This window comes from Dicentrarchus labrax, unplaced genomic scaffold, assembly GCF_905237075.1.
Source record: "Dicentrarchus labrax unplaced genomic scaffold, dlabrax2021, whole genome shotgun sequence".
Classification (NCBI taxonomy): Eukaryota; Metazoa; Chordata; class Actinopteri; family Moronidae; genus Dicentrarchus; species Dicentrarchus labrax.
Genome location: NW_026136721.1, coordinates 19,731,336 through 19,756,704, shown reverse-complemented (window position 1 = coordinate 19,756,704; position 25,369 = coordinate 19,731,336). Strand labels below are relative to the sequence as shown.

At 39.7% G+C, this 25,369-nt stretch overlaps 1 protein-coding gene across 1 annotated transcript in view; it reads right to left on the bottom strand.

Moving 5' to 3' along the window:
• The window catches only part of usp43a (ubiquitin specific peptidase 43a), a 106,148-nt gene that overhangs the window by 57,307 nt on the left and 23,472 nt on the right, over positions 1-25,369 (bottom strand). The window contains exon 3 of the mRNA XM_051384193.1: positions 15,727-15,830. Within this exon, the coding sequence (XP_051240153.1) occupies positions 15,727-15,830 (104 nt within the window). The remainder of the gene's footprint in view (positions 1-15,726; positions 15,831-25,369) is intronic.

The window sequence follows — 25,369 nt, the reverse complement described above, 5'->3', positions numbered from 1 at the left end:
ACAAAGCCAGACTAGCTTATTCCTTTCCTGCTATATCCAGTCTTTATGCTAAGGTGATCTAAGCTAATGGACCACTGACAGGCATTGATCTTCTCACCTAACTCTTGGCAAGGAAGTGAATAAGCATATTTTCCCAAAATGTTGAGCTATTCTTTTAAGATATAGCCTACATGTACAAAATATTAGCACAGCCCTATACTAACATAATTTTGGTTGCTCTATGAAATCTACGGTAAGTGTTATTGGGTTCCTCTGAGCGTTTCCTGGTAGTATTTGCAGCAAATACATATCAAACATAGGTTAGCTAACCTACATACACTGACTTAGCAAACCTCTGTATCATAAGGACTTAAGCAAATGTGTGTCCTGGTCTCAGGCATATTCAAGTCCTAAATAAGTCTTCACTGCAAATACCAGAAAAGCCTCAAAAGATTGTGTGATGGAAACAAACAGTAGTCTGACACTGACAGTGTGAGAATGGATAAGGAAACAGAATAAAATTCAGCTCTGACTACAGCTCCACAGTAAGTTCACAGTTATGCAAGTTTCCTAGTGTGAGTAATACTTTTGCTTTTATCTTAACAAACCATGACAAAAAATAGCCTCAAATAACCCATTGTCCTTCCTGTAACTCTAATCTAGCCTTTTCAATGGCAATCAAGTGAAAACACCAAGTTCAGTTTGTTCTAGTGCGATATAATCCTCTCACAGTGTAGCAACATAATCCTTTTATTCATGTGAGATCACTTAAAGTTATTCAGTAATTCGAACCATTTACATTTTCTATTCAAACTATTTTTTTTGGGCAACTTGACAAAAATGGCTGAGTTACCCATTTGTCTCCATCGGAGATAAATCCATTATGCTTTATAAGGATAATACGCTTTAAATGAGCCTGAAGCTGCTGATACAGCATTTTTCAAACTGTGGTTATTCTTAAGTACAGTTATATAAGTTAGATAAAAGTAGTTCAAATTTGAAAAAGTATGTGTGTGTATATACTGTAGCTTATACGTTTCTGAATATGAAGCACCGAAAACTTGATTCTTCTTTTTGGTGTTGTTTGTATTTGATAATTGAAAGAAAATCATTGCAATGTTGCTACATTACGCTCTCTTATCACTGATAGTGTGTGTGTGTGTGTGTGTGTGTGTGTGTGTGTGTGGCCAGATGCTTCTTTCATTCATCTCACCGTGTCTCACTCTCACTATCATTTCTGCCAGTTGAGCTGTATCGAAGTTTGTGGAGATACAAACTTGTCAAATGTACAAATATACTGGATATAATACAACATTTTTCAAGCTCCACATTTCCTTGCTGTCAGTGTTGTAACTACTGTGCCGTGGCAGCCAGTCACAAGCTCGCTAATGATGCCAGTTTGTACTCAGTAAAGCAGACTGACAGGCTGTATTCACTCACACACACTGACACACACTGACACACACAAAATGTTGTGCACACTCAAAACTCTGCACTTATGCTGAAATTCACACATGTGCGTGCAAGAACAGCCACACACAAAAACCCATAGCATCACTTAAAAAAGCTCATCTTGAGGCTGACAGTGTTTCCAGTCTGGTGGAGAATACGAGATCAGTATTCCTGCTGATGTTTATGAGTGTGTTTGTGACAGACATAGAGCAAGGGTTGTACTTTGTGTACAACGTTAAAGTGTCAAACCAAAAGACTACCATTCTTTAGTCTCGACCAGATACCTGGAGCTGCACCGCATATGTATGTATGTATGTATATATATATATATATATATATATATATATATATATATATATATATATATAACACATACATACATATACATATACATATACATATATACACACACACACACACACACACATACATACAGGTACTACTCGGAAAATTAGAATATCCTGAAAAAGTGCATGTATTTCTGTAACTCAACTTTAAAGGTGAAATTGACTTATTATATAGACAAATAGTATGCAAATCAATATATTTCAAGCTTTTATTTGTTTTGATTTTGCTGATTAGGACTTGCAGCTTCAGAAAACCTCAAATTCAAAAACTCAGAAAATTAGAATACTGCTTGAAATCAATAAAAAAAAAAAAAAAAAAAGGATTTTAAATATAAAAATGTCAGGCCTCTGAATGTAAAATCTTGCATCTGTACTTAGTACTTGGTTGGGGCCCCTTTTGCACGAATGACTGCCTTAATCTGGCGTGGCATGGATGCTACCATCTTGTGGCATATCTCAGGTGTTATGGAAGACCAACATGCTTCAATCGCGGCCTTGAGCTTTTCTTTATTGTTTGGTCTCTTCCCGTTCAGCTTTCTCTTGGCAATGCCCCATAGATTTTCTATGGGGTTCAGGTCAGGTGAGTTTGCGGGCCAGTCAAGCACCGTAATCCCATGGTTGTTGAACCAGGATTTTGTACTTTTGGCAGTGTGGGCAGGTGCCAAGTCCTGCTGGAAGATGAAGTCCGCATCCCCATAAAGCTGGTCCACTGAAGCAAGCATGAAGTGCTCTAAAATGTAGACAGCTGCGTTTATGCTGGACTTGATAAAGCACAGAGGACCAACACCAGCAGCTGATATGGATCCCCAAGTCATCACAGACTGGGGAAACTTAACACTGGACTTCATGCATCTTCCATTTTCCACCTCTCCGGTCTTCCTCCAGACTCTGGGACCTTTGTTGCCACATGAGATGCAAAACTTGCTCTCATCAGAAAAGAGGACTTTGGACCACTGGCCAACAGTGTCTTCTCTCTAGCCCAGCTAAGGCGCCTCTGGCCTTGCTTGCTCGTGAGGAGCGGCTTGACAACAGGAATTCGACATTTGAAGCCCATGTCCAGCATCCGCCTGCGTGTCGTTTCTCTTGAAGCAGCAACTCCAGTCTGAGTCCACTCCTTATGAAGTTCCCCCACACTTTTGAATGGCCCTTTCCTGACCATCTTCTCCAGGCTGCGGTCATCCCTCCGGCTTGTACACCGTTTTCTTCCACACTTCTGCCTTCCACTTAACTGTCCATTAATGTGCTTTGAGACAGCACTCTGAGAACACCCAGCTTCTTTTGCTATCACTTTTTGTGTCTTACCCACCTTGTGCAGGGAGTCAATGATGGTTTTCTGCACAACTGTGAGATCAGCAGTCTTCCCCATGATTGTGAATTCTTCTAAACCAAACAAGACACACCAAACAGACTTTTTAAAGGCTCAGGACCCTTTTGCAGGTGTTTTGGATTACTTACCTGATTAGTGTGTGACACTTTGAGCCTACAATACTGAAGCTTTTCACAGTATTCTAATTTTCTGAGTTTTTGGTTTTGAGGTTTTAATAAGCTGTAAATCATAATCAGCAAAATTACAACAAAGAAATGCTTGAGATATCTCACTTTGCATGTAATGAGTCTATAGAATGTATTGGTTTCACCTTTTATGTTGAATTGCCTGAATAAAACAACTTTTACACGATATTCTAATTTTCCGAGTAGTACCTGTATATACATACATACATATATATATACACATATATACACATATATATACATATATATATACACACATATACACACACACACACACACACACCAGCAGCTGCTCTTATTTATCAGAAAGAAAGTTGAGATGCTCAGCATCCCTCCATTCTGCTCGGCGCTAAATAAATAACACTCCTACAGCAGCATCTCTAAACATTATGCAGTATCAGGTTGCCTGTTTCCAGCCATTTTTAATACCTTTATTCTAAATTGAGAAGGTTTGCAGAACAATACAGGACATGATTCAGGTGATGTGGGTGATGCAATGTATGCAGCACTAATAAGTCAGATGCTGCTATCGGACACATGCTGTATTAAAGTTATGTGATCTATCAACTGCAGTGTCAGGGATGAGCTGATGTCAAAGTTGCAGGGTGTGACAGAAAACAGAATTTATTTGATGGCCCACAGAAAAATATTTGCTTCCAACACATTACTAGTATATTTCTATTGGTATTTCCACCAGTCAAAAGTCTGTATAAAAATGACACTAACTAACAACGACATGGTGACTAAACTGTGTGTAGGTGATGTGTAGCAAAAGATGTGTATATTTGCATGCATGTGATATTTGATGGCTGTAACTTCATCTGTTCCTGTTTTATTTTCATCCAAAATCATTCTGGCCACAGGCTTGGTCAGACAGCAACCAAACTTACATGTTCTTGTCAAAGAAAGCTGATTGTTCAGTCACTGCCGTCTCAACCTTATTTAAGGTGTAAGCAGGATCAGACGACAGTGATGGATGGAGGTCTGGGCTCAGTTAGAGACGCAGACCGAAAACAACTAAACAGAGTTTGTTGTTGGTATTTACACTTGGAGAACACTGTAAAATAACTATAAAATATAGGAAAAAAAGAAACTGTGGTTGCTTTTATGAAATTTTCCCTCTCATAAATACTGAAAGATTCATTTGATTTGTTGTTAGTTAAACATATAAGAAATTTCGGAGGAAAAGCAAAACAGACACCCGGTTCACTGTACAACTACATGGAAGAGAGCCATCAATAGTATGACTTACACCTGTGATTTTCCTACTATTTCAAAATGTCTGCCATGAGAAAGTGCAACGCTAAAGCACATGCACACTCAATTGTGCTGTCTATCAGAAACAGGTGATTAGAAAGTGTAAGAACGCTACTGTAGTATCTTTTTTTAAGGAAAATGTAATTCTGTCGAAGAATAAAAGTTTATTTATTATTATTTAGTACAGTGCAGAGTCACATTTTAATTTAACCTTTTATTTGCCCAAGCAAGAATCATTGCATCAGATCTGGAATATTGATAATTGAACAAAACTTGAGTTGCTTGACTGGGGGGTTATGATATGTACTTTTGCATCTAAGGACAAGCCTGAGGCTGACTCGTAAATGTACAGTGGCCAAGTGCTATAAATGTGTATTCTGTACACAACACTTGATCATTCATCATTTACAATATGCCTGGGCAGATGGGTTAAAAAATATATGTTTGCACGCATATTTTTTGGACTAACCAAAGCATCAGTACATCTGGTTACACATGTCAAAATCTCAGAAAATAAATGACCTTGCATTATTATATCTAAACAAGCATAATAATGTTTGTTTAGGCGACTCATTTGTAGCCAAGTAAGGAGACTGAGGAGAGTAGGTCTTAGTTTTTCGGACTAGGTCCTAAAATGTCAGTGTTGGTGGGAGCCAAATCACCTAAGCAAGACCACAGCAAACTTGCTTTATATGTCATAGTGGTCTTATTTCAGAGCTCCTCCAAGGACTGAAAAAAAGAGAGAGCTCAGAGAGTTGATTTTCGTCTGTCCGCCTGTCAGTCAGTCCGTCAGTCATGTGTCACTGGCTGTGGATTGGAGGGCACTCATCTCTGTCTATATGAGAGTACGAGTAGAGACCTCCTGTCAGGGGAAATTGACTCAATTAAAGGGGCTGTCGAGACCACACACACACACACACACACACACACACACACACACACACACACACACACACACACACACACACACACACACACACACACACACGTGTTAAGTCTCATGAAAACTTCCCTTGATAAGTATCAACTCTCAGTGTGGAGACAGGATTGCCTGTTCTCAATGCCACCTTCAAACATTTCAGTTTCCTCCTTCCTGGTTAAAACTAATGGACCAAATAACTGGGTGATAAATGGATTCATAGCAACTCATGTAATAAGTAACAGAAGACACCTGTGCACATGTGACTGGAATTTCCCAGTTGGTATGGTGATGGTGAGGATGGAAGGTTGAAGTGAAACTGGCTGATTTGATATTCTTGTTTTTTTAAGCACAAACTGAAAATGCACCTCCCACAAACGACCAAAGCAACATTTCTAAAGCAGGTGGCCGAATTCAAAGACTTTAACCAGCTCTTTCTTTCTCACACACACATCCTCGCTCTCCATCTCTCTTCCTTTATATCTCACATTTCCACTACACTCTTAACTCTCGCTCAATAGCTCCCCCACTCCTTTGTGTGCAATGCTGAGAAAGATGTATATATGATTACATGACTGAAAAGTTCTGAGGAAAGGGAAGCATTCCTCCCAGTATTTTTAAAAAATGTACATCAGTGTTGAATATATTTGAACAAATCAATAATAATATGTATACTGTATGTTGGTTGTCTCAGGGCGGGGACTGCTGGAGGATTTTCAAATCGATTACTCCTGGCTGTCTATAACCAGATCAATTTCTGACCCTGTTTTTGTTTGGTCTACCAGCTGTCAGTAAAACCCAACTGAACTCAGTTAAAACACTGGAACCATCTCAGTGTTTATAGTGATTGAACAGCAGAACCAAGTATGCTTCACAGAGCCCTGTGAGAGCCACTATAGGTGAAAGAATACATAACAAAAAATGCTATAGTTATAGTACTGTATACAGGCTAAAATCAGTTTGAAGTTACAACATACTCAAAACAGAATTAGTATAAAAAAAGCAACTGACAAAGTGCATTCACCTGTGGAGTGTGACTGCAGAGGTGAAAAACGTTTACCATTTTAAACTAATATGATAAATACCAATTAGAGCTCACTGCCCTAATGGTGATAAAATCAGCACAGCAGGATGCATCTCAAATCCAAGATGTATGAAGTAAGGATGGATATTATACAGATATATACACTGAGTTAGGTTAACTTTTTTTACTTTGTCAAACCGGCCACCTTTGGGGCGGAAGCTAACCTTAACAGAAGCCACTGCTATGAATGACAAATAACTGCCTGTACATTTCTCTCTCTCCCTCTCTCTCTCTCTCTCCCACACACACACACACACACACTGTTTCTCGTGTTCAGGGTAGAGCTGCAGGACACAGTGCATTAACGTGAGGCGGAACTGATTCTCCAACAAGTGACACCTCTGTGGTATCTGCTCCAGCCAGCCAGTCCTGTGTGCGTGTTCATGGGTGTGTGTCTGCACACACACACACACACACACACACACAGAGTGTCGCAGGTGATTTTCTGGTGGGTTGCCACTAGTGGAAAAGTACCACTGTGTTTTAATGAGCCAAGAATCTAGAGGACTGAACTTCAACATACAGAGTTTGGGTCCCAGAAAGAAAAAGTTTAAGAATATAAACTCTTGTATAAGGCCAGTCCCAGTGGTTAATATGATTCAGACCATTCATATTCACCAGGGAACACACACACACACACACACACACACACACACACACACACACACACACACACACACACACACACACACACACACACACACACACACACACACACACACACACACACACACACACACACACACACACACACGAAGGGTTGAGTATGGAGAGTGGGGAGACTGAGGTTGCTGGACTATTTCTTTTGAGGTCTTTGCTCAAGCTGAAGTCAAATCTTTCTTCAGTAAAAGAAGCACTTTTCCTTCCCTGGAAAATGGAGAGCGACTAATTATTACTTACTATTATTGTATCTATTCTTTTATCTTTTTATTTACTACTAACAGATTAACTGTTTGATCTATAAAACATCCGAAAATAGTAACAAATACCCACTGCAGTTTCCTTTTCCTCGAGTAATGTCTTTAAATGTCTTGTCTCAATAGTCCATCACCAAAAGATTTACATTTGAAAAGCTCAAACCATACAATTTTTTGGATAAATTGACTATTGCTTTTGTGATAAATTACTTTACTGATTTAACTGATGATCTAAATAGTTGCTGATTAATATCACAAATGGATCAATCATCCAATCGTTGCAGTTCTAAATCTCAATTCAGAGAGAGAGGATTAATTAATGAATTAGCTGGCCTGACCGTACTTTGAGGATCATTCAAATATAATTGTGTTGTTTGTTTTGTGATGCATTTTAAATAATCATTAACAGTCAAGAGGTCATTTAGGCTCTGGTGGTAAAGAGGATTCAGCTCTGTACTTGCTGATGTGAACTGTAAACTACTGTAGAACTCAGACTGAGGTGGCAAATGACTCTGCAGATGACATTTGTTTTTGCAAAACAAAAAGAGAAAAAGATCAAAGAGTTACTGTCATTTGATAATGCCCTGCACTAACTGGCTAGCACCCACTTCAAAGTATGGTACTACAGGGAGCTGGGCGGTATCAGCGGGAGGGAGAGTGGTGCGTGAGGCTGGGCTCGAAGAAAGCACCGCGGGTGGTGAAAGCGTCAAAATCAAAGTAAGGAAGGTCAACGTCTGCCCATATTTTCAGCAGCACACTCAGCTCTGCAGCATGGAATGACCACAGTAGTGCCTCAGAGAGGTCAGTGCCAGCACTTCCCAACATGGGTGCATCTTTGGGGAAAAGTGGAGCCCCTGCGGACCATCTTTGAAGATGAGAGAAGGTTTGCACTCTTTTATGAACCATTGACTCTTCAAAGGATCTGGAATAAAAATATGTGATTGGTCTCTCATCAGTTTGCGTTATGGCATAAGTATGTCTTAAAAGGTTTTGCATTGTGGAAGATTTATTGTTCTCGGATCAACTTTTCAGGGAGGTTAAGAAAAAAATTTGATTTGTTCGCTCGCATGTCATTTTCAACTCACTTTGTTTCAATAGCTCTATAAACCTTGAAATCATAAAAACAGGAGTTAGTATCTGACAACATTTATTATACAAACTGTAACATATCACAAACATTTTCACATCAAATCTGCATCCAAATAAAAGCCACTGTGATAGGAAAACAGTAACCATCCTCAACTATCTTGTTTGTTCAGACAGATATAGAGGCTGGGGCTTTCTGCACGTCTCCCAGGCCATTAAAAATAGATGCCACAAACTGAGAGTGACAAACAGAGGAGGGGGGTGGTGGGCTTTGACAAAGACTCATTTAAACATCGCGGCACAACGGAGTGACTTGAGAGCCGACTCCCACATTGGCAGCCCAAACCACAAGACAGCCCCGGCTCTAATCGCAAACATTTATTCAGATCAGACAACTCCACTGAATGCCTCTGAGGGCCATCTCTGTGAGATATAAAAAGAATCAGGAAGGAAGAAGAGGGAAGAAAAAGAGATCAGCCAAGTGATATAGATGGAGAGAGAGAAGGGAAGGCCAGAGATAGAGATGGAGACAGACAGAGATGCATTCAGAAACAAAGAAACAAAAATAAGACACTGTGGAATTGAGAGGGAGTGACTGCTCTTTTGTTAGTCTGCATTTAGAGGCAAAGTGACTCCAGTTCCCAAGTGATTACACGCAGTAAATAGGAGGAGGAGAGGGAAAGAGTGAAAAAGAAGAGATGAAGGAAGACTCAGCAGACTGAAACCAGCTCACACTGGGACAGGCTAATGAGACAAGAATACCAATGGATATCAAGCATATTTACACTGAAGAAGGCATGATGAAAACTAGAGTAGAAAACAAATTCCTGAACATCTGGGTATCTATGTCCTATTTATTAAATGAGAGTGAGTTGCCAGGCGGAATATTGCCTCTTGGAGTGAGGAACTGGTAATAAGTAATTAAAGTGTTAAACAACACCATTTCAATGTTATTTCTAAGATCTGTTCTATACTGAAGACAGCAGATCAAGGCTTGAGGGAATAGTATGAAGAGACCAATATGAAACATATATTCTATGTACAAATTTGACAAAGTCAATTATCAAGCAAAAAATACTGAGAATGTATTTTGTTTCCTCAAATGTGAGAATTTTCTGATGTTTGGACAAAACAAGGGACGTATATGTCACCTTAGTGTCTAAATAACCACAACATTAATTTGACTGTTTGACATTTTATAAACAATTGATGGATTAATTCAAAAATAATCATTGGTTACATCCCTATACAATACTATATATGTATTTACATCAACTAATTGACAAGGACTTTAACTGCCATTAGCAATGTCATAAAAGAATGTGAAACGCCATGTACTGTCATATCTGCTCTTTAAACCGTTTCATCCAGCAACACACACCCACACAGCCATGCTGACGAGGCAGTTACCCTGCAGTGGAAAAATCACATCTTCTGCCCTTTTTCTCCTTCCACTCTCTTCCTCTCTATATTTATACACATCTTACTCAAACCCCCTCAAGTGAATCCCAGAGTACCACATTTTGAGGTTTGCAGTTACATGATAAGTGTGTTAGCCGGGATGTTACAACCGGTAATGACTCATGGATACACAGGGAGAAAATAGTTGTAGTAATAAGCTGTTACTGCATTCCAGACTTCTACTTAAGGATCAGGAGTGAATTAAAGGAATTACTGAGTGAGTGTGTGTGTGTGTGTCTCTGTGTGTGTGTGTGTCTGTGTGGAGTTTCTTATTGTTAGTGTTTTCACATAGTGATTTTGGCTCTAAAAAAACAAAACAACCCACAATGTACAACACCATCGTCAACTGATGATAACACGTTAATTGATAAACCACCAGATTTTTGCGTATCCTTTAAAATTTAAGAATCCAATGATTGAACTACTGTGTACTGTCTTTGTAATGAAGACAATAATTAATTTCAATGGATTTGGAACATTTGATGATACGATGATGATACCACTATACTATATAGAATTTGTTCTAGAGCTTTATGTGGATAACATACAATTCAGTCAAATTCCTATTAAATTCCAGCAGAGTGCAGTGACACACACTCTCTTAGGTCAGCTGGCCAATGAAGATGCTGAAAAGTTTAAAAAGCATATGACAATGGCTGACATTGTGACAAAAAAGAAAATGAAGTTAGCTACACTTTTGTTCTGTTCAAGACGCAATGCGTTAACCAGTGGATGTGACAGTGGATGAGCCTGGATTGACGGCTGACATTTGACATCTACTTTACCAGATCCTATTCCATTGCCCCATTATTTGTGAGGCGTGTTACTGCTAAAGCTTCCCTGTCTTGGGTAAGTATTTTTCACACTTAGTATTACAGATTTCAACTTTCAAAAGCTGCAGGGGGTGTAAACACAATAGGAAATGCTCCCAATTGTCAAAGCTCCACTAATAAATAAAACAGTTTTTGGTCACCGAGATTATCATAGAAAAAAACAAAACAAATGCATGTCTGTTGGCATAACTATTACCATATGTTAGAACAGTTTTATTCCAGTGTCTCCGTCAGCCTCAGAATTGGCCTACATTACCTCAAGCATTGTTACTCTAATCAGCTAATGAATTGGCAGCTAATCTAATGATGTCACATAAACACTCTGCATGTTTGTGTGTGTGCACAGTGGGAGAGAGAATGGGGAAGTGACTGAAGAAGCGACAAACATGAAAAAGAAACTGTGGGAGATCTTCAACAAACATCTTCACCCCTTAGAGTCGCTTCAACTGATTGAGTAAATAGATTCAGTGCCAGTCGTTTTAAAATAGTCAGGCTGAGGTCCTCATGGGAGACGAGGCTCTGCAGGGTCACAGTCGGACTGTAAGCGTTCAATCCATCATCCGCCAGTGAGTAAATGAGATAATCCCATAAATGAATGGCTGGTTAACCTTGCAGTTGGTGGTCAATACTGTACGAGTGTCACAGGTTGACCTTTCTATTTATTGGCTCACATACTAATCTGCTGTGTGCGTTCCACCAAACATGACAGAATTATTGTCCGGGGTGGCTGCAATTCTGTACGTGTATTCAGACTGCAAGCAACGTGATAATTCTTTACCCAGAGACACAATTACCATCTGGGACTAGCACAACATTCACTTTGTTTGTGGGTTCTTCTTTACTTATTCATGCTTGTTTGTTCAAAAGCCATGTATGTTTTAGATTGAGCGAGATCCATTTGCTGTCTGGTTGAAAGTAGGAATGGGAATTTAAAGTAGTTCAAACAGGCAAGAGAAGGGGAGTGAGAAAGTAAAACTAATATGAAACTTTAATAAGCAATATCAGAAACAGAGGGGTTGACCTTCTCACAGCAGGGTGGTGATGAAGGAAAATGTGTACTTTGACAATCTGACTCGAGCCCATATCGAACTTGGGTAAAGTATTGTAAGGCCCCCTGAGGTAAATTGTGATTTTGGGTTATATCAATAAAATTGGACTTTACTTACAAAACAAAAGACTGTAAATGGGCGCCCAAACTGGCTTACCAAAAGTCCATCCTGCAGCTGGGTCGAAAGCATCAGGGGATTGTTGCACCACAGACCTTTTCTCTTGTAACACAGGAAGCCCCTTAGCGTTGCACTCTTGCATATGCTAACTGTACTAGTTGTCATTAGCTACTTACTATTAGCTGACTTTACCCGGACTGGGAGGTTTATTTAAATTACTATAGCATAACTTTGCAGCTAACAGAGCTTTAGGAGGAGGTTTACAGGCCTGGAGCAGGGGACCAAGCAGATAATACTTCCAGGGAGAGGGGCACCAGAATGAGCACGAGAACCTTAGCTGGGTGTGCGGGCAACGGAACCTGGCTCACAGCATCCAAGAGGCCAGATAATTTACAGCAGCTCAGACCAGGACTGATCACGGGGACAAATAAGACACGATGGCTTTAGGCGGGTACAGGAGAGGCAGAAGAGAAGCAAATTCGTAGCGAGTTAACTATAACTGTACTGTACTTTATAAATTATTCATCATGTTGATAAGTCTGCAAGTATTTGTTTTTGTGAGGTTAGAAGTTACTTATTCAAGTATTTTGAACGAGACTTGTGTAATGTTATACTGTGTTGAATTTACAGAATGTTCAGTCGCCTTGCTGCTCGTTCGACGAACAAATACAGAATCATTATCTCTGTTAGCATTTAACAGGTGGCTCTTAAAATACATATATTTAAATAATTACATTAATAGCATATTATAAAAATGTGATGACTCGTTGACTAATAGTTGGTCAACTAGGCTAATCTTGAGTTGGGGGCAGCTCCAGAAAGTGATCCCAGGAGAACTGTTGAAACCACAGTTTGTGTTTCGATCTGAAGTCAATAATTTGAGGGTTTTCTGTTTATCTGCATTTAAAGCTACCTAATTAATGATTAGCAGTTACCAATGTTAATATCAATGTCATGTTATAACATATAAATACCAGATAAGAAAACTAGGGCTACAACTAACGATTATATTCGTTATTGATTATTTTCTTGTTTCTTGTCTCTTGTCAATTACTTGTTAATATGTCAGAAAAAAGTGAAAACATATTAGAATACATATTAGGACTTCCTAGAGCCCAAGGAAATGTATTTCTTGTTTTATTCAGCAAACAGTCCAAAAACCAAAAAATAGTCAGTTTACTACCACCTAGGGAAAATAAAAGCATTATTTATACACAAATAAGAAGCTGGAACACATGACTCTCTGCAGACTCTGCACTGTGCAGTACTAACTAGACAAAGCCTCTCTCTGACGCACTTCCCACACTCTAACACAATAGTAACCCCATGACTGACCTCCCTCATTAATAGTCAATCTCAACCTCTTACTATATAGATCAAACATTTGTGATCTGTATTGCATTGTGGCTGTTATACCCATCCTGGACCCATTAGTACATGGGAAAGTCTGAGCCAGCAGAGGGCATGCACTGAGCTGGAGTTCATTACAAAAGTCTGCAAGGAGAGACTCACATACTCTACTTGTTTATTTCCCTTGTAGAAGTAGGAAACTTTGCTGTGTCTGGTTTAGATGTCAGTTTGTTATTTCACATTGCAGGAGCGAGTGGTCAGCAAGTCCATGCCAAAAAGATGAAATGTTACCTCTCAAAGCTGTTTTTTTCCCAGGAAAGAAGTTATCTGTGCTGTCGGTCTTGTTATTTTGCTAGATGTGGAAACATACTGTTCTGTCCTAACTGCTGATGACAGTCACCTCACACTGATACATAAAAGCTACACACAAGCTTTAGTCATGCTGGGTAAAAAAAAGCGGAAATGATTCTTATCAAGGCCAAATTCTAACTTCAGCCTACCTCCTTTCTTCTTTAAAAGTTAAAAAAATATTTTTGTCATTTCAAATCATCAGATTCTCCCATCACAACAATAAACTCTGATATCAAACACACCAGCCATTTTCTTCAAACTATATTTCATTCACAATATTTTATTGTGTTTACATAGTTAGTAGTGAAAATTGAAGGTAAGAGGTGAAGTCAATTTACGAAGCCAAGTGTGACAAGAAGGTTACTGAAAGGTCCAGAGTAGTGGTTCTTAACATAGTGTCCGGGGACCCCCTGAGGGGAATATTTTAATTACACTACTATTGATTTAAAATTAGCCAAATGATAGAATGTATGAGAAAGAATGACTATTCATAGGTTTCACACTCCATCTAATTTAATCTGCCAATCTACAGTTATGGAATACCTACATCTTATCAAATACGGGTCAGCCTGATTTGTATCAAGTTGGGGGTCCTTAACAGCAAAAATGTTGAGAAACATTGCATTAGAGGGTCTATTTCTACTACTTTGACTATGTATTTTTACTTTACACTTTGAATGAAGCAAAGAGCACCAGAAGCCAGTACTGAAGATGAATCCCCTGAATCCTTCACAGGTCTGTCTGACCTACTTTCTCAAGCTACTGATTCTTATCCACAGGAGAGAAAATTCTCACCTGTGCTGAGTACCTATTCTTTTTAATGGTATGTACTGCTCTCTGTTTATTCAAACATAACCTCAGGACATTAGATATAGTGCCCAGTGGAATCCAGCCCGTATACTGCATAATTGATAAGGGACTTAAAACAGTTTCCAAAATCTTGTCCCACTTCTTACCAAGAGCCTTGAGTTAAATGCTTTTGACAGAAATGTTTGTCAAATGTGTTATATCTGGAAACCAAACCAACAGGATCCCAAAACAAACATTCACAAGAACAAACTGTTGTTTTCAGCATTTGCATTCAGCAATGCAAAACACAAAGCACAATAAAAAAAAAGACAATCTACTCAATAACAGAAAATAATTACAAGCTTAGAATAGACAGTATCATATGAAAAATTATCAAACTATCTGACTTCAGCATTCTACAAACTTGGTTAATAAATTATTGCCCTTAAGGTCTGAGACAGAATGTTAACTCCTGGGGGGGTTTGATAGCTTAGTACAATGTGCACCCCATGTAGGCTGAGTCCTTACCGCAGGGGCCCGGGTTAGATACCCACACCTTTGTTCGACTGTTGGAAGTACAAGAGAGAGGCTTTGTCTAGACTCTTGAATTTCAACGTGTATACAAAAGTATCATCTGCATATAAATTAACAGTACAATCACAAAAAGATTAATGGTAGATCATCAATCAACTAAACTAAGTTGTTCTATTCCATACACACATTATCTACTGCATGTCTGTCTTTTCTGGGAGAAGATTCCCTTCCCTGTTGCTCTTTCCTTCTTCTTCCATTTTTTCCCAGTTAAAAGGGTTTTGTGGGTGCCTGGTTAGCTCAGTCGGTAGAGCTAGCGGCCCGGGTTCGAATCCGACCTGCGGCCCTTTGCTGCGTGTCATCCCTTCTCTCTCTGCCCCCCTTTCCTGTCTATCTTCAGCTGTCACCATACAATAAAGGCAATAAAAGGCCAAAAAAATAACTGGGAAAAAAAAAAAAAAAAAGGGGTTTGTGAAGATCATATACTGTACAAATTGTAAAGCCCCTTGTAATTTGTGATATTGGGCTACATACATTAACTTGAATTCCTAAAAGTTACAAAGACTAAAAAACACTGAATTTGACATTATTTTGAATGTAAAGGCCAACAAACGAGGAACAATCAGCCACGTCAGAAGTAAAACGAAGCTTTTTAAATATCTGAGCATGCTGCTCACGGCTATCCTTCTCACCTGTACTGAGCCTGGAAGTGTTCCTGGACAAAACTGTGCCGATCTCGAGGCTGCTGTGTGTTGGCTGAACTGGGACTGGCAGGATCCTCCAATGAACTGGGTCCCTGCAGACGAAGAGACAGAGAAAGACAAAAAAAATCTTAAGTTGACATGGTGTATATTTGTACTTCAACTTTTAGGAAAATTCTTGATGAGTAAATACAGGCAAAAATACAAGTAGGTCTACATCATCATCATTATCTCTTCTTTAACAGGAGCGAACAAGCACTCCATCCACAGTTCAACTTCTTCACCAGCTGCAGCTGCTGGCTGTGAATAGCAGCTTTAACCATACTTAATTGCAGATATGGGCAGTATGGGAGATAAAAGAATGACTCAGCCTCTTGGACTTTGCCCTTACCCTGCAGAATTTAGAGCCAATATATTGTGCAAAAATGAAATCTGGAGTCATGAGATGTGAGTCATGAGTATGGGATGAATCAGCATTTTTGCTCACCAAAATTTACTTCAATAAACTACAACATGCATAAACAGAGACATAAATAGATATAGAAAGAGAAACAGAAAGAGTGATATAAAGTATTTGTTCCACAAACGAAAATAAATCAAAGGGCGCATAATGTGTGAGATAATTAAATGGGTAAAAGGGTGATTAGCAAAATGCTAGAGCAGGGAGAGGAAAGTTAAGATTGTAAATGGTGGAACAGTCAACACAGATCGGAGTCATAGAAATATTTGCAATGTCAACCATCCACTGCGTAAACTAAATGGCTGTGATACCCTACATGCAGTGTCGAAACCAGCAGGAGGTCAAAGAGACTTCAAAGATAAATATAAGGATAAAAGAATGAAGGCAATGAATAAAAGATGGACAACTATGGCTTGAGGAAACAGAGCAACAGATTGCTGAATCTTTATCTTACAGAATATAGTTGATATTAAAACTGTCAGTGAATACTTGGTGGTAATGACTGATTTAACAAACACAAGCGGTTCAGGCCAACTCTTCTGTTATAGTTCTGCTGTGGAGTCATGATGCATGACTGTTTATTCACCTCTGTTAACAAAAAATAAAAAAGCGTTGGTGTGTTGTCTCATGGTACAGTGGCAGCCAATGAGGTTGACCCTACACCTCCACCTCCTGTACCTATTATATATTATTACAACTCAATTTAAGATACTATTTCAAGCTGGAGCCACAGTGGAACAACAATGCACCACCTACATATAAAAATGTGCAACAACAGTTACATTTATAGGACCAATTCAGGAAGAGTAACAGGCATCCTCTCTGCAGAGTGAGAATACTGACAATGAGCAATTCTATAAGCGTCCTCTATGGTCTAGGGCCTGTGTTGCATTAAAAGTCTGATATACTACACGCTGTAACTACTACCCTTTTCTATTACTTGCTTTATGCCGCATGAAAAGTCATACTACCTTCTCTGCAATAAATGTTGGTATTGGCCATAAATCGTGCACTGTGGAATTGTTTAAAGGCCCTGCACACCCACACAGGTGTTCTTTTTAATTACTCTGCATAATTAGACCTTTAGCCAGCTGCCTAATCAGGTGATTATAAGTGAAAACAGCTGTGTTGGGGAACTATGGGTGTGCAAGGGTTTCATTTAAACATTAATTCTAGTGGTATAGACCTTTTTTCGAACCAGACAGTCTGACTTGTCATAACAGGAAAAGCACAGACACTAATTTTATTAACAATGGCTCAGTGACAACAAGTTTCTCAGTAAGCCATGATAGTGAGCCAACATAGTGGACATTATCAGGACCCTGAACCTAAATGGAATGCAATCATATATAATGTTACTAATTAATGTAACTAACTTTACTAACTAATTAATGTTGCTTTTCCTACTATGACAAGCTAAAATGTCGGCTGTGAAAAAGGTCTGTTGGGCTGGGTTATCCTGAACTGTCTTCACTTGTATCTAGAATGATTGTAACTCAAAAGGTTTTTTACTTTTAAGGTAATTTAAGGTAATTTTTTTTATCATATAAATTACAAGTACTTTGATTTACAGATGAAACATACAGTGGGTTATATTTTAGTTTCTCAAGTAATCTCAGTTGAAAATCAGATCTGTAGGCAACAATTTCAATCAAGCAAGCTAAGACTGAGAATCTAATGACTGTATTACAGGGAAAAGATTGAAACTTTAAAGTGTTTGGAGTCCTGGAAATGATGGCCAGAAACAGATTACCAGAGATTAGTCCACGCTACTTTGGGATGTGCATGACATACTTACTGGTTCCGTTTTTTCAGGATGAGATTTCAAACTTTTCCCTTCTGAGGAACCTCGAAGTGGTACCCACATACTAATTAGAAAACACAATATTCAGGCTCAGACTCAAACTTGAGTGTGGCACTCAAACAAAGTCAGCTCAAGCCCACTGAGATACCTAAGGTCTGGTCTCTCCACCTTCTCAGGGGAAATGAGACTTTCTGCGCTGGTCTCGCATTGTGTCTTTGGAAATAATGACAATCCAACTTTGATGACGCTTTGCTATTGTTCAAACAAAATCCAATCACTGCTGCATTCACTTTGAACAAAGAGCTGCTTTTTGGCATCTTTGAAGACTTCTCCAAGGGTGGCTCTTTCCAGAATATATAATGAGGTAAAAGCTCAAAGCCAAAAAAGCATGTGTGACAGTTTGTTTTCTCCACCTCAGCCCATTTCCAGGCTTGGCCTTGTTTTCACTTTAATGTTTTGTTTCTACTGCAAAATGTAATACTTTGTTACTAAGTGAAACCACAAGAAAAGATTGCCAATTAGTCCACTGTGTCTGACAAGAAATACCAGTGATAAGAGAAAGAAATATCTTGACACGGCCTCATGCTATATGTAAGATAAGAGTAGAATTACTTTAAGGTAAGAACTAACAGAATGATACATAACCAATACAGAAGGAGGTGCCTGTGCCTCGGAGCTTGAGCATCGTATCACTTGTAATGGACAGTTAAGAAGGCCTGTGTGAGCTATTGAGTTTGAGTTTGGAAAAGGGATTAATCGGCACCTGGGCACCAGGTGATGCAGCAGGGGCTCTTTTAAATTGACTTAAATTTCCATTTTGTGCTGGTGCGCTTTCACTTAGACTCAGGGTGCAGAGAGTTGAGTGCCAGAATGAAAAAAGAGTATTGCCCAAAAGTTATTCTGAATACCTGAGATGCAAAGCTTCTCAATCTTGGATGGACTGCATATGATTAGAGTTAGATTTTTTATAAAAATCTTTAGCAGTCATATATGATTTTACAGCTCCATTAAGCCATATTTTCATACAACACTGAATCAAGTGACAGAGATGTCTTTCCTTTATCTCCCTGCATGGATTCGTGAACATGCCACAAACAAAAGAAGCAACGGAAATGTGTTATTTTAATAACAATGGTCTATCTTTCACATGTGTATATCATCTCTCACTTGTATAGCTCAAGCCGAGCTGTGACCGACTCTCTTTCTCTCAATTTCACCCTCTTTTCTCCATCTCTTCTCTGGAGGACAATGGAGAACAATTCTCAGACCCTCAGAGACAGACTAGGTTACAAGCATCACCATGGAAACCCTGGCCTCATTCCCCCCAATCAACATGTGGGAACAGAGAACTTTTTCATCATTTACAGCGTGGCCTAAAAATAAAGAGGAAGGCTAATCACCATAGCCATTCACGTTTGTCTGAAGCATTTGCCATAATGTCCCTCTGTCAATGTCCAATGGGGATTTATGTGTAGATTTCAGTACATTTCTAAATAAATACCCTAAAAGTAAATTAAATTCTTTACCATGTAGCTCAGCCATACAATGGTACCCATTTTGCATTTGTGATGACATTCATGACGAGCACTTAAGTTGTGCCTACTAATGGTGGACTTGCAACAGGAGGTATAATATGGTGAAGAGAGGAATATGAACAGGAGACAAAGACCGGCTTTGATACTTCATTCTCTATGCATGGTAAATCCAAACCAGGGCTTTTACTGCACACTTGAAAAGGCACCTTCCACCATAAGCAGGTCAACAATCTCTCAGCCAAACCTGGAAACAGATGACTCCATTGAGCGAGAATGAGCATAACAGATAGTGAAAGAAAGACAAAAACTGCATGTGTGCATAGCAAACAAAGACACACTGTATATGTTAAAGAAATATACCGTGTGTATGCTTAAGACACAGGGAGAGACAGAAAGAGCACTGAGTGTACTGTGCCTCTTTATTTAGCACCCAGGGAATAATGAATACCACCACAACGTTGTTCCAGCTCTGCTATCGTCTGCCAAAAATAGATGCGGGGGCCGGCCGCAGCAATAACAAGTGAATACTAATATTCAGAAGCACTAAGCTGTTCAATTGTCACACTGGGTGCAATCCAAAAAACTCTAAATGCTAACAGATCTAGGCCATATTCAACTGCTTCCTGTTGACTGGGGACAAAATTACCGGCAGCATCTACATGCCCCTGGCAGTGTAATTGATTTCTAGGTCTTACAGAGCTCTACATGTTCCAGCTAAAATAGCTGTATTCCCCCTGTTCTGTTCCCAGAAAAGATAGCAGAGCAATGAGAGAGAGAGAGAGAGAGAGAGAGAGAGAGAGAGAGAGACAGAGAAGTTATAAAAAAGTGTCAACTACAGCAGGTAACTGAGGAAATTACTATAGGAAATATTCAAAGGCTCAAATGAAAGACTTACTTTTTTTGCAAGGATAGTTCCATTTTGTTCATGCTTTTGTGTTTCAAGACAGTTTCATTAATGGTTGCCCAAACAGCCAGGTGTCGGTCTATTATAACGCAAAGAACTGATCTAATATAGCATATGAGCCAAAAGCCTGGAGGACTTGAAGAAATGGGTTCTGGGATATAGACACACACACCTTTGAGAATAAGAACTGAATTATTTGTGATGTGTGTTGATAGTTGGTACTGTTTTTATTATTACGCAGGTGCTCTAAAATGAACTTTCAGCTTTGGCAGCGATACTGAACAAGTTTTTTGGGTGTTTCTGGGATGTAAAAAGAGCTAAGGACACTTTGAAAAGAACATTGTATCCTCAAACTCTTTTGTTCTCCCCTTCTGGTTACTCCTGCCCTGAGCAATGAGAGGTAAGACGGGTACATATCACCACCATCAGCAGAGCTCAGCATCATCGCATCACAGGAGCGGCAAACCCACAAGGATTCATTGGTATTGTGTATCAGTGAGAACATTGTGCTGTCTGCACACACTCACACGAAGGCTCACCAGGGCCTCACTTTCATAGACATGTGTACACACATAAAACTTCAAGGATGCACAGCCACAACCACTGCATTGTCAAATTAGAAAAGTCACGCTGGTGCTTGAGTCAGCCTCAGTCAGCTCTTCTATGTACTGTACTGGTGATGTCATAAGAAACAATAGGATCACAACTATAAAAGACCAAATTTATAATCATATATTATATCAATGAAACGTATAGGGTGTTTTATTTTTCACATATTGAACAAAGCTGGGCTGAAGAAACCTTACTCACTGGCAATCAGTCAACCTCACTTCACTGCTGGATCCTGGAGAACCTAGTGGTTGTATGTGTGTGTGTGTGTGTGTGTGTGTGTGTGTGTGTGTCAGCACTATATATGCACACACAGCTATGCTAAAAAGAGCAGATTGCTCCTCTGGTTGTCTTGGGATTGTGCAAAGCTGCACCATACCCATCTCCCCACCTAGTGTACAGCTTTCCTATGCTGCTGTCTCCTCATCCTTCCTGCCTGTCTCTACCTACTGCACCACTGTAGGACAACACAACATGCAGGATTTGGTAAAATAATGTGACATTAACTGTCAAAAGAATGTAAGCAATACATTCTTCAAACAAATATAAGCCTTTCGGGAGTCATTTAGAAAAGATTAAGCAAGGAAAAGATTCATAGTTTGTGGCATATTCACTAAGTGTGCTATCTTTATCCTATCAGGGCTCCCCTACAGTGTGAGGCATTATTAAAATGCCTCTGTGAAGACATACTGCAACTGCACAGGAGCAGAAACATAGAAAAATCATAAATGAAGTGTCACTGGAGTGTGGCATCTTCTTCATTCATTGAGATCAAATCTTCCCAAAAAAATGACAATGCTTCTTTCTGAAACCCAGTATGAGAGCAAAAACCGTTGGCCCCCCAATGTGGTAGCAACAGAAATCTGCCTTTGGGTGACATAATAACAGGGACTTGTCTTTACTGTGACCTGAGTTCTCCTCTCTTCACCTCAGTTTGGGACTCAATTCTGTGTGATCAGTGAAACATTTCTCCAGTTCAGCCACTGTAAATCTCCTTGGCCCTGTGCCTCTGGCAGAGGCACAGCTTCCCTCCAGAGATCTTCACACTCCACTCCCAACATGAAAACATATGTTGTTATCAAAGCGCTGCCGATTCCCCATGGCACGCATTCATGTGAGACGTTACTGAGGCGCTCCTCTACAGCATGCTGGGGAGTGAGTGGGAGTTTGGCTTGCTGTGTGTGGTTGTATATTTGAAGGTGTGCGTATATGTGTGTGTGTGTGTGTGTGTGTGTGTGTGTGTGTGTGTGTGCGTGCATATAGGTGTTTGCGTGTGTGTGTGGTAGTTTCAAAGCAAGCAAAAGAATCTGAAATCACTATCACAATGGGAGAGAGTGGGTGTTTGGTGTGTGTGGATGGGTAAGTTGCAAAACATGAAAACAACAAAGCAGGAGAGGCCGATTGGCCTGGAGGTAGAGAGGCTCACTAACCAAAAGGCTGCACATTCCAACCATAGCGCTGACGCACTGGCTCATTTCTGCGTCTAAATAGATTACTGTGATCATAATTATTAATCACAATGAGTAAGAAGCCGAGACCTTTCCAGTCAAGAAAACGTGGTGAAGTGTGCTCTAGGGTGCTAATCCTAACCCTGACTAAGCTGTTTAATCATAAATACATCACAACTTTCTGCTGGCGCCCTTTTTTATTTGTTTGCCTGTGCCCCTCAAACAGCCCAATCCCATGATACCTTGGGTTGAATCTGTTGAACATTCAGAGGCTGTGTTCCTGACTTGACACCCAATCAGTGGCTGTGTGGGCATGTGTGTGACAACTCTGATCTCAAATGCATTGCACAATGGAATAACATGAGATTCACCCCACTCCCCTATCAAGATCTCTAGACTCCGGAGGATTAACAGAGAATTGGTTGTCATAAAAAAAAGAGTTTGACAATTGGGGCGTCCTGATAGCTCACCTAGTGGAGCTGGCAGGATCCTTGCTGCAGCAGCCGTTGGTTTGAATCTACTAATTGCACATCAGCCAACAATTCACATCTGTATGGTCACAGGACAACAGAGGTGAACTCTAACATACACACCTGCAGCTTAATAAGTATAAGCCTGGGGATTTAGACAGAATTTGTGTATTCAGCCTTATGTTGATATGTAAATTTGGCTGTTTTGATTAGAATATACTAAGACAACAAATACAAATGTATAGTGGATAGGTTATGTTTTTGGAACAATCACTTCTGGAATTATAATCAGCTGACTGCAGCCTCCTCTCTATGTGACAAAGTAAACTATATATTTTTTATAATCACCTTTCAAGTCTACAGCAGGTGAATGTTAGATACATTAACGTGTACACCAGAGCTGAAATGACCCAAAGGCACCTCTGTAAAATGACAATAAGGGAGTGTAATTTCTGATAATGCTACTGTGGCGGTGCGCTAAGCGACATAAGCTGCAGTTTGGGGAGAAAAGTGTCTTTTATTGAGACTAAAAATAAACCCTTAAAAAAATAAGTGGTGTCAGACGGAGGAAAGATGCTGATTCAGTTATCGTCACAAACCACATTTGTAATCAACTGGCTGGCTCAAGGGGCTTAACACGTTCACCTTAGCTGCCAGCAACTGCTCTGAGTCATCCCTACACACACATACACAAGCATTCACACGAACATGCACACACTTCCATATATTAACTCACATGTACCTACTCCCTTTCTCTTTCACTTTGTCTCTCACACAAACAAACACAGGCATGCAGTTCCAAATGTGGATTCAGGCAGGCTCATAATAGTGCCTATTTCTTGCAAAAAGACAAGCTTTTGGTCAAGAAGCAAGAGGTGTCAAAGCAAAACTGTGACAGCAGAGCACGACAGCAACTTAAATAAGTAGGAATGGCTTTTAAAATGCCTCCATGGCTCTCCCAATATGTTTTAACAACAGTGAGGCAGAGCACTGTTTATCCTGAAGTGTCAAATTCAGCCATACCTGTAATCTTGCACAGCCATCCCCCCTGGCTCAAATGACAAAGATCTGGAGAAATTTTCATGATAAAATCTGAGAGTTCTGAGATGAGCCTAAGGGAGAAGTGACTGTGTGTAGTAGGGCTGCCCCTGAAAACTCAAATATTTCACTCATCTGTCGAGAAGATCCTGAGTCACATTTTGTCAGCTGAATCCCTGTACTTTTGTTTTTTACCTGTGTCATTGTACACGGAGCAACAGCATGGCTGTAAACTTTACAAAGCAAGTCTCAAAATGCCCACAAACCACCAAACGATCAGTGACGGAAGTGGAGAAGAGTGACAGGGCAATATGGCGGCGGACAATGTGAGGCGGGGCAGTGCAACACCGGTCTGTTGGCTGCTCCAACACTCTCTGCTTCGATGCTCGCTGACTCAGTGAAGTTTGCTTAACTTCTTTTGAACCAGACAGACGTACAACCTCCAAGTATGAGCAGAACACACAAATATATACCTATAAGACAAAAAAAAAAGAATAAATAGCATATTTTGATGAGGAATAAGGACCATTTGGATTTGGTAAAGCTTGCTTTAAAGAGACATTTCCATCGCAGTACAGCACTGAACTTTTCCATGCCAGTAAGCACACAGGCAGACTTTTAAAATCTAATTTATGAAATGAACTAAAACAGTATCATTCATCCTTGTTATAAAAAATGTAAGACTACAGAAGGAAAACAATGAATTCGGATGAAGGGTACTAAATAAAAAATAAATATAGCAGTTTGACCTCCATCACACTGACATTTTAATATTCACTTCTTGCGCCTGCCTCAATGAAAACTGTAGTGTGTTTCCCAGAGCACAAACGGCACAAGATTTTGGGTTTAAACTAGTTGAATTTTTCCAACCGGTCAGCCATAATAATGCTGAAGCTCTGGGCAGAGATATTTCATGCTTTATGTTGTGTCTGTAATTAGTATGGCACTTGCTTAAGCCACAACATCAACCAAGAGCATCAATATCAAAATTTGATTTCAAATAAACAGCCACATTTTAATAGCTGTATAATTAATCGACAGGGCTGTACAAAATGTTTGTTTTCTCTAGTGTGTGTCGGTGAGTTGTGTGTGCAGCTACTATCTTATTAAGCTTGTTTGTCCTTTTGCGTAATAGAGTGTGTTCCGTGCTGGAGTAGCCCACACCTTAAGCTGCCGGTACTAGCTTGATGTTTTCGGTCTCCTGCAGGAAGAGATGGCGTCTCCCACTGGGCGTGAGAATTAGGCGAGCCAATGTTGACATAGCTGTTTGCTACTTCAGGAGATAGCCAGATTCACTCTTGTCTTTTAGAGTGGATGCCACCAGAGCATTTGAACGGCACTCATATGAGTACAGGCCTGGTTTTGA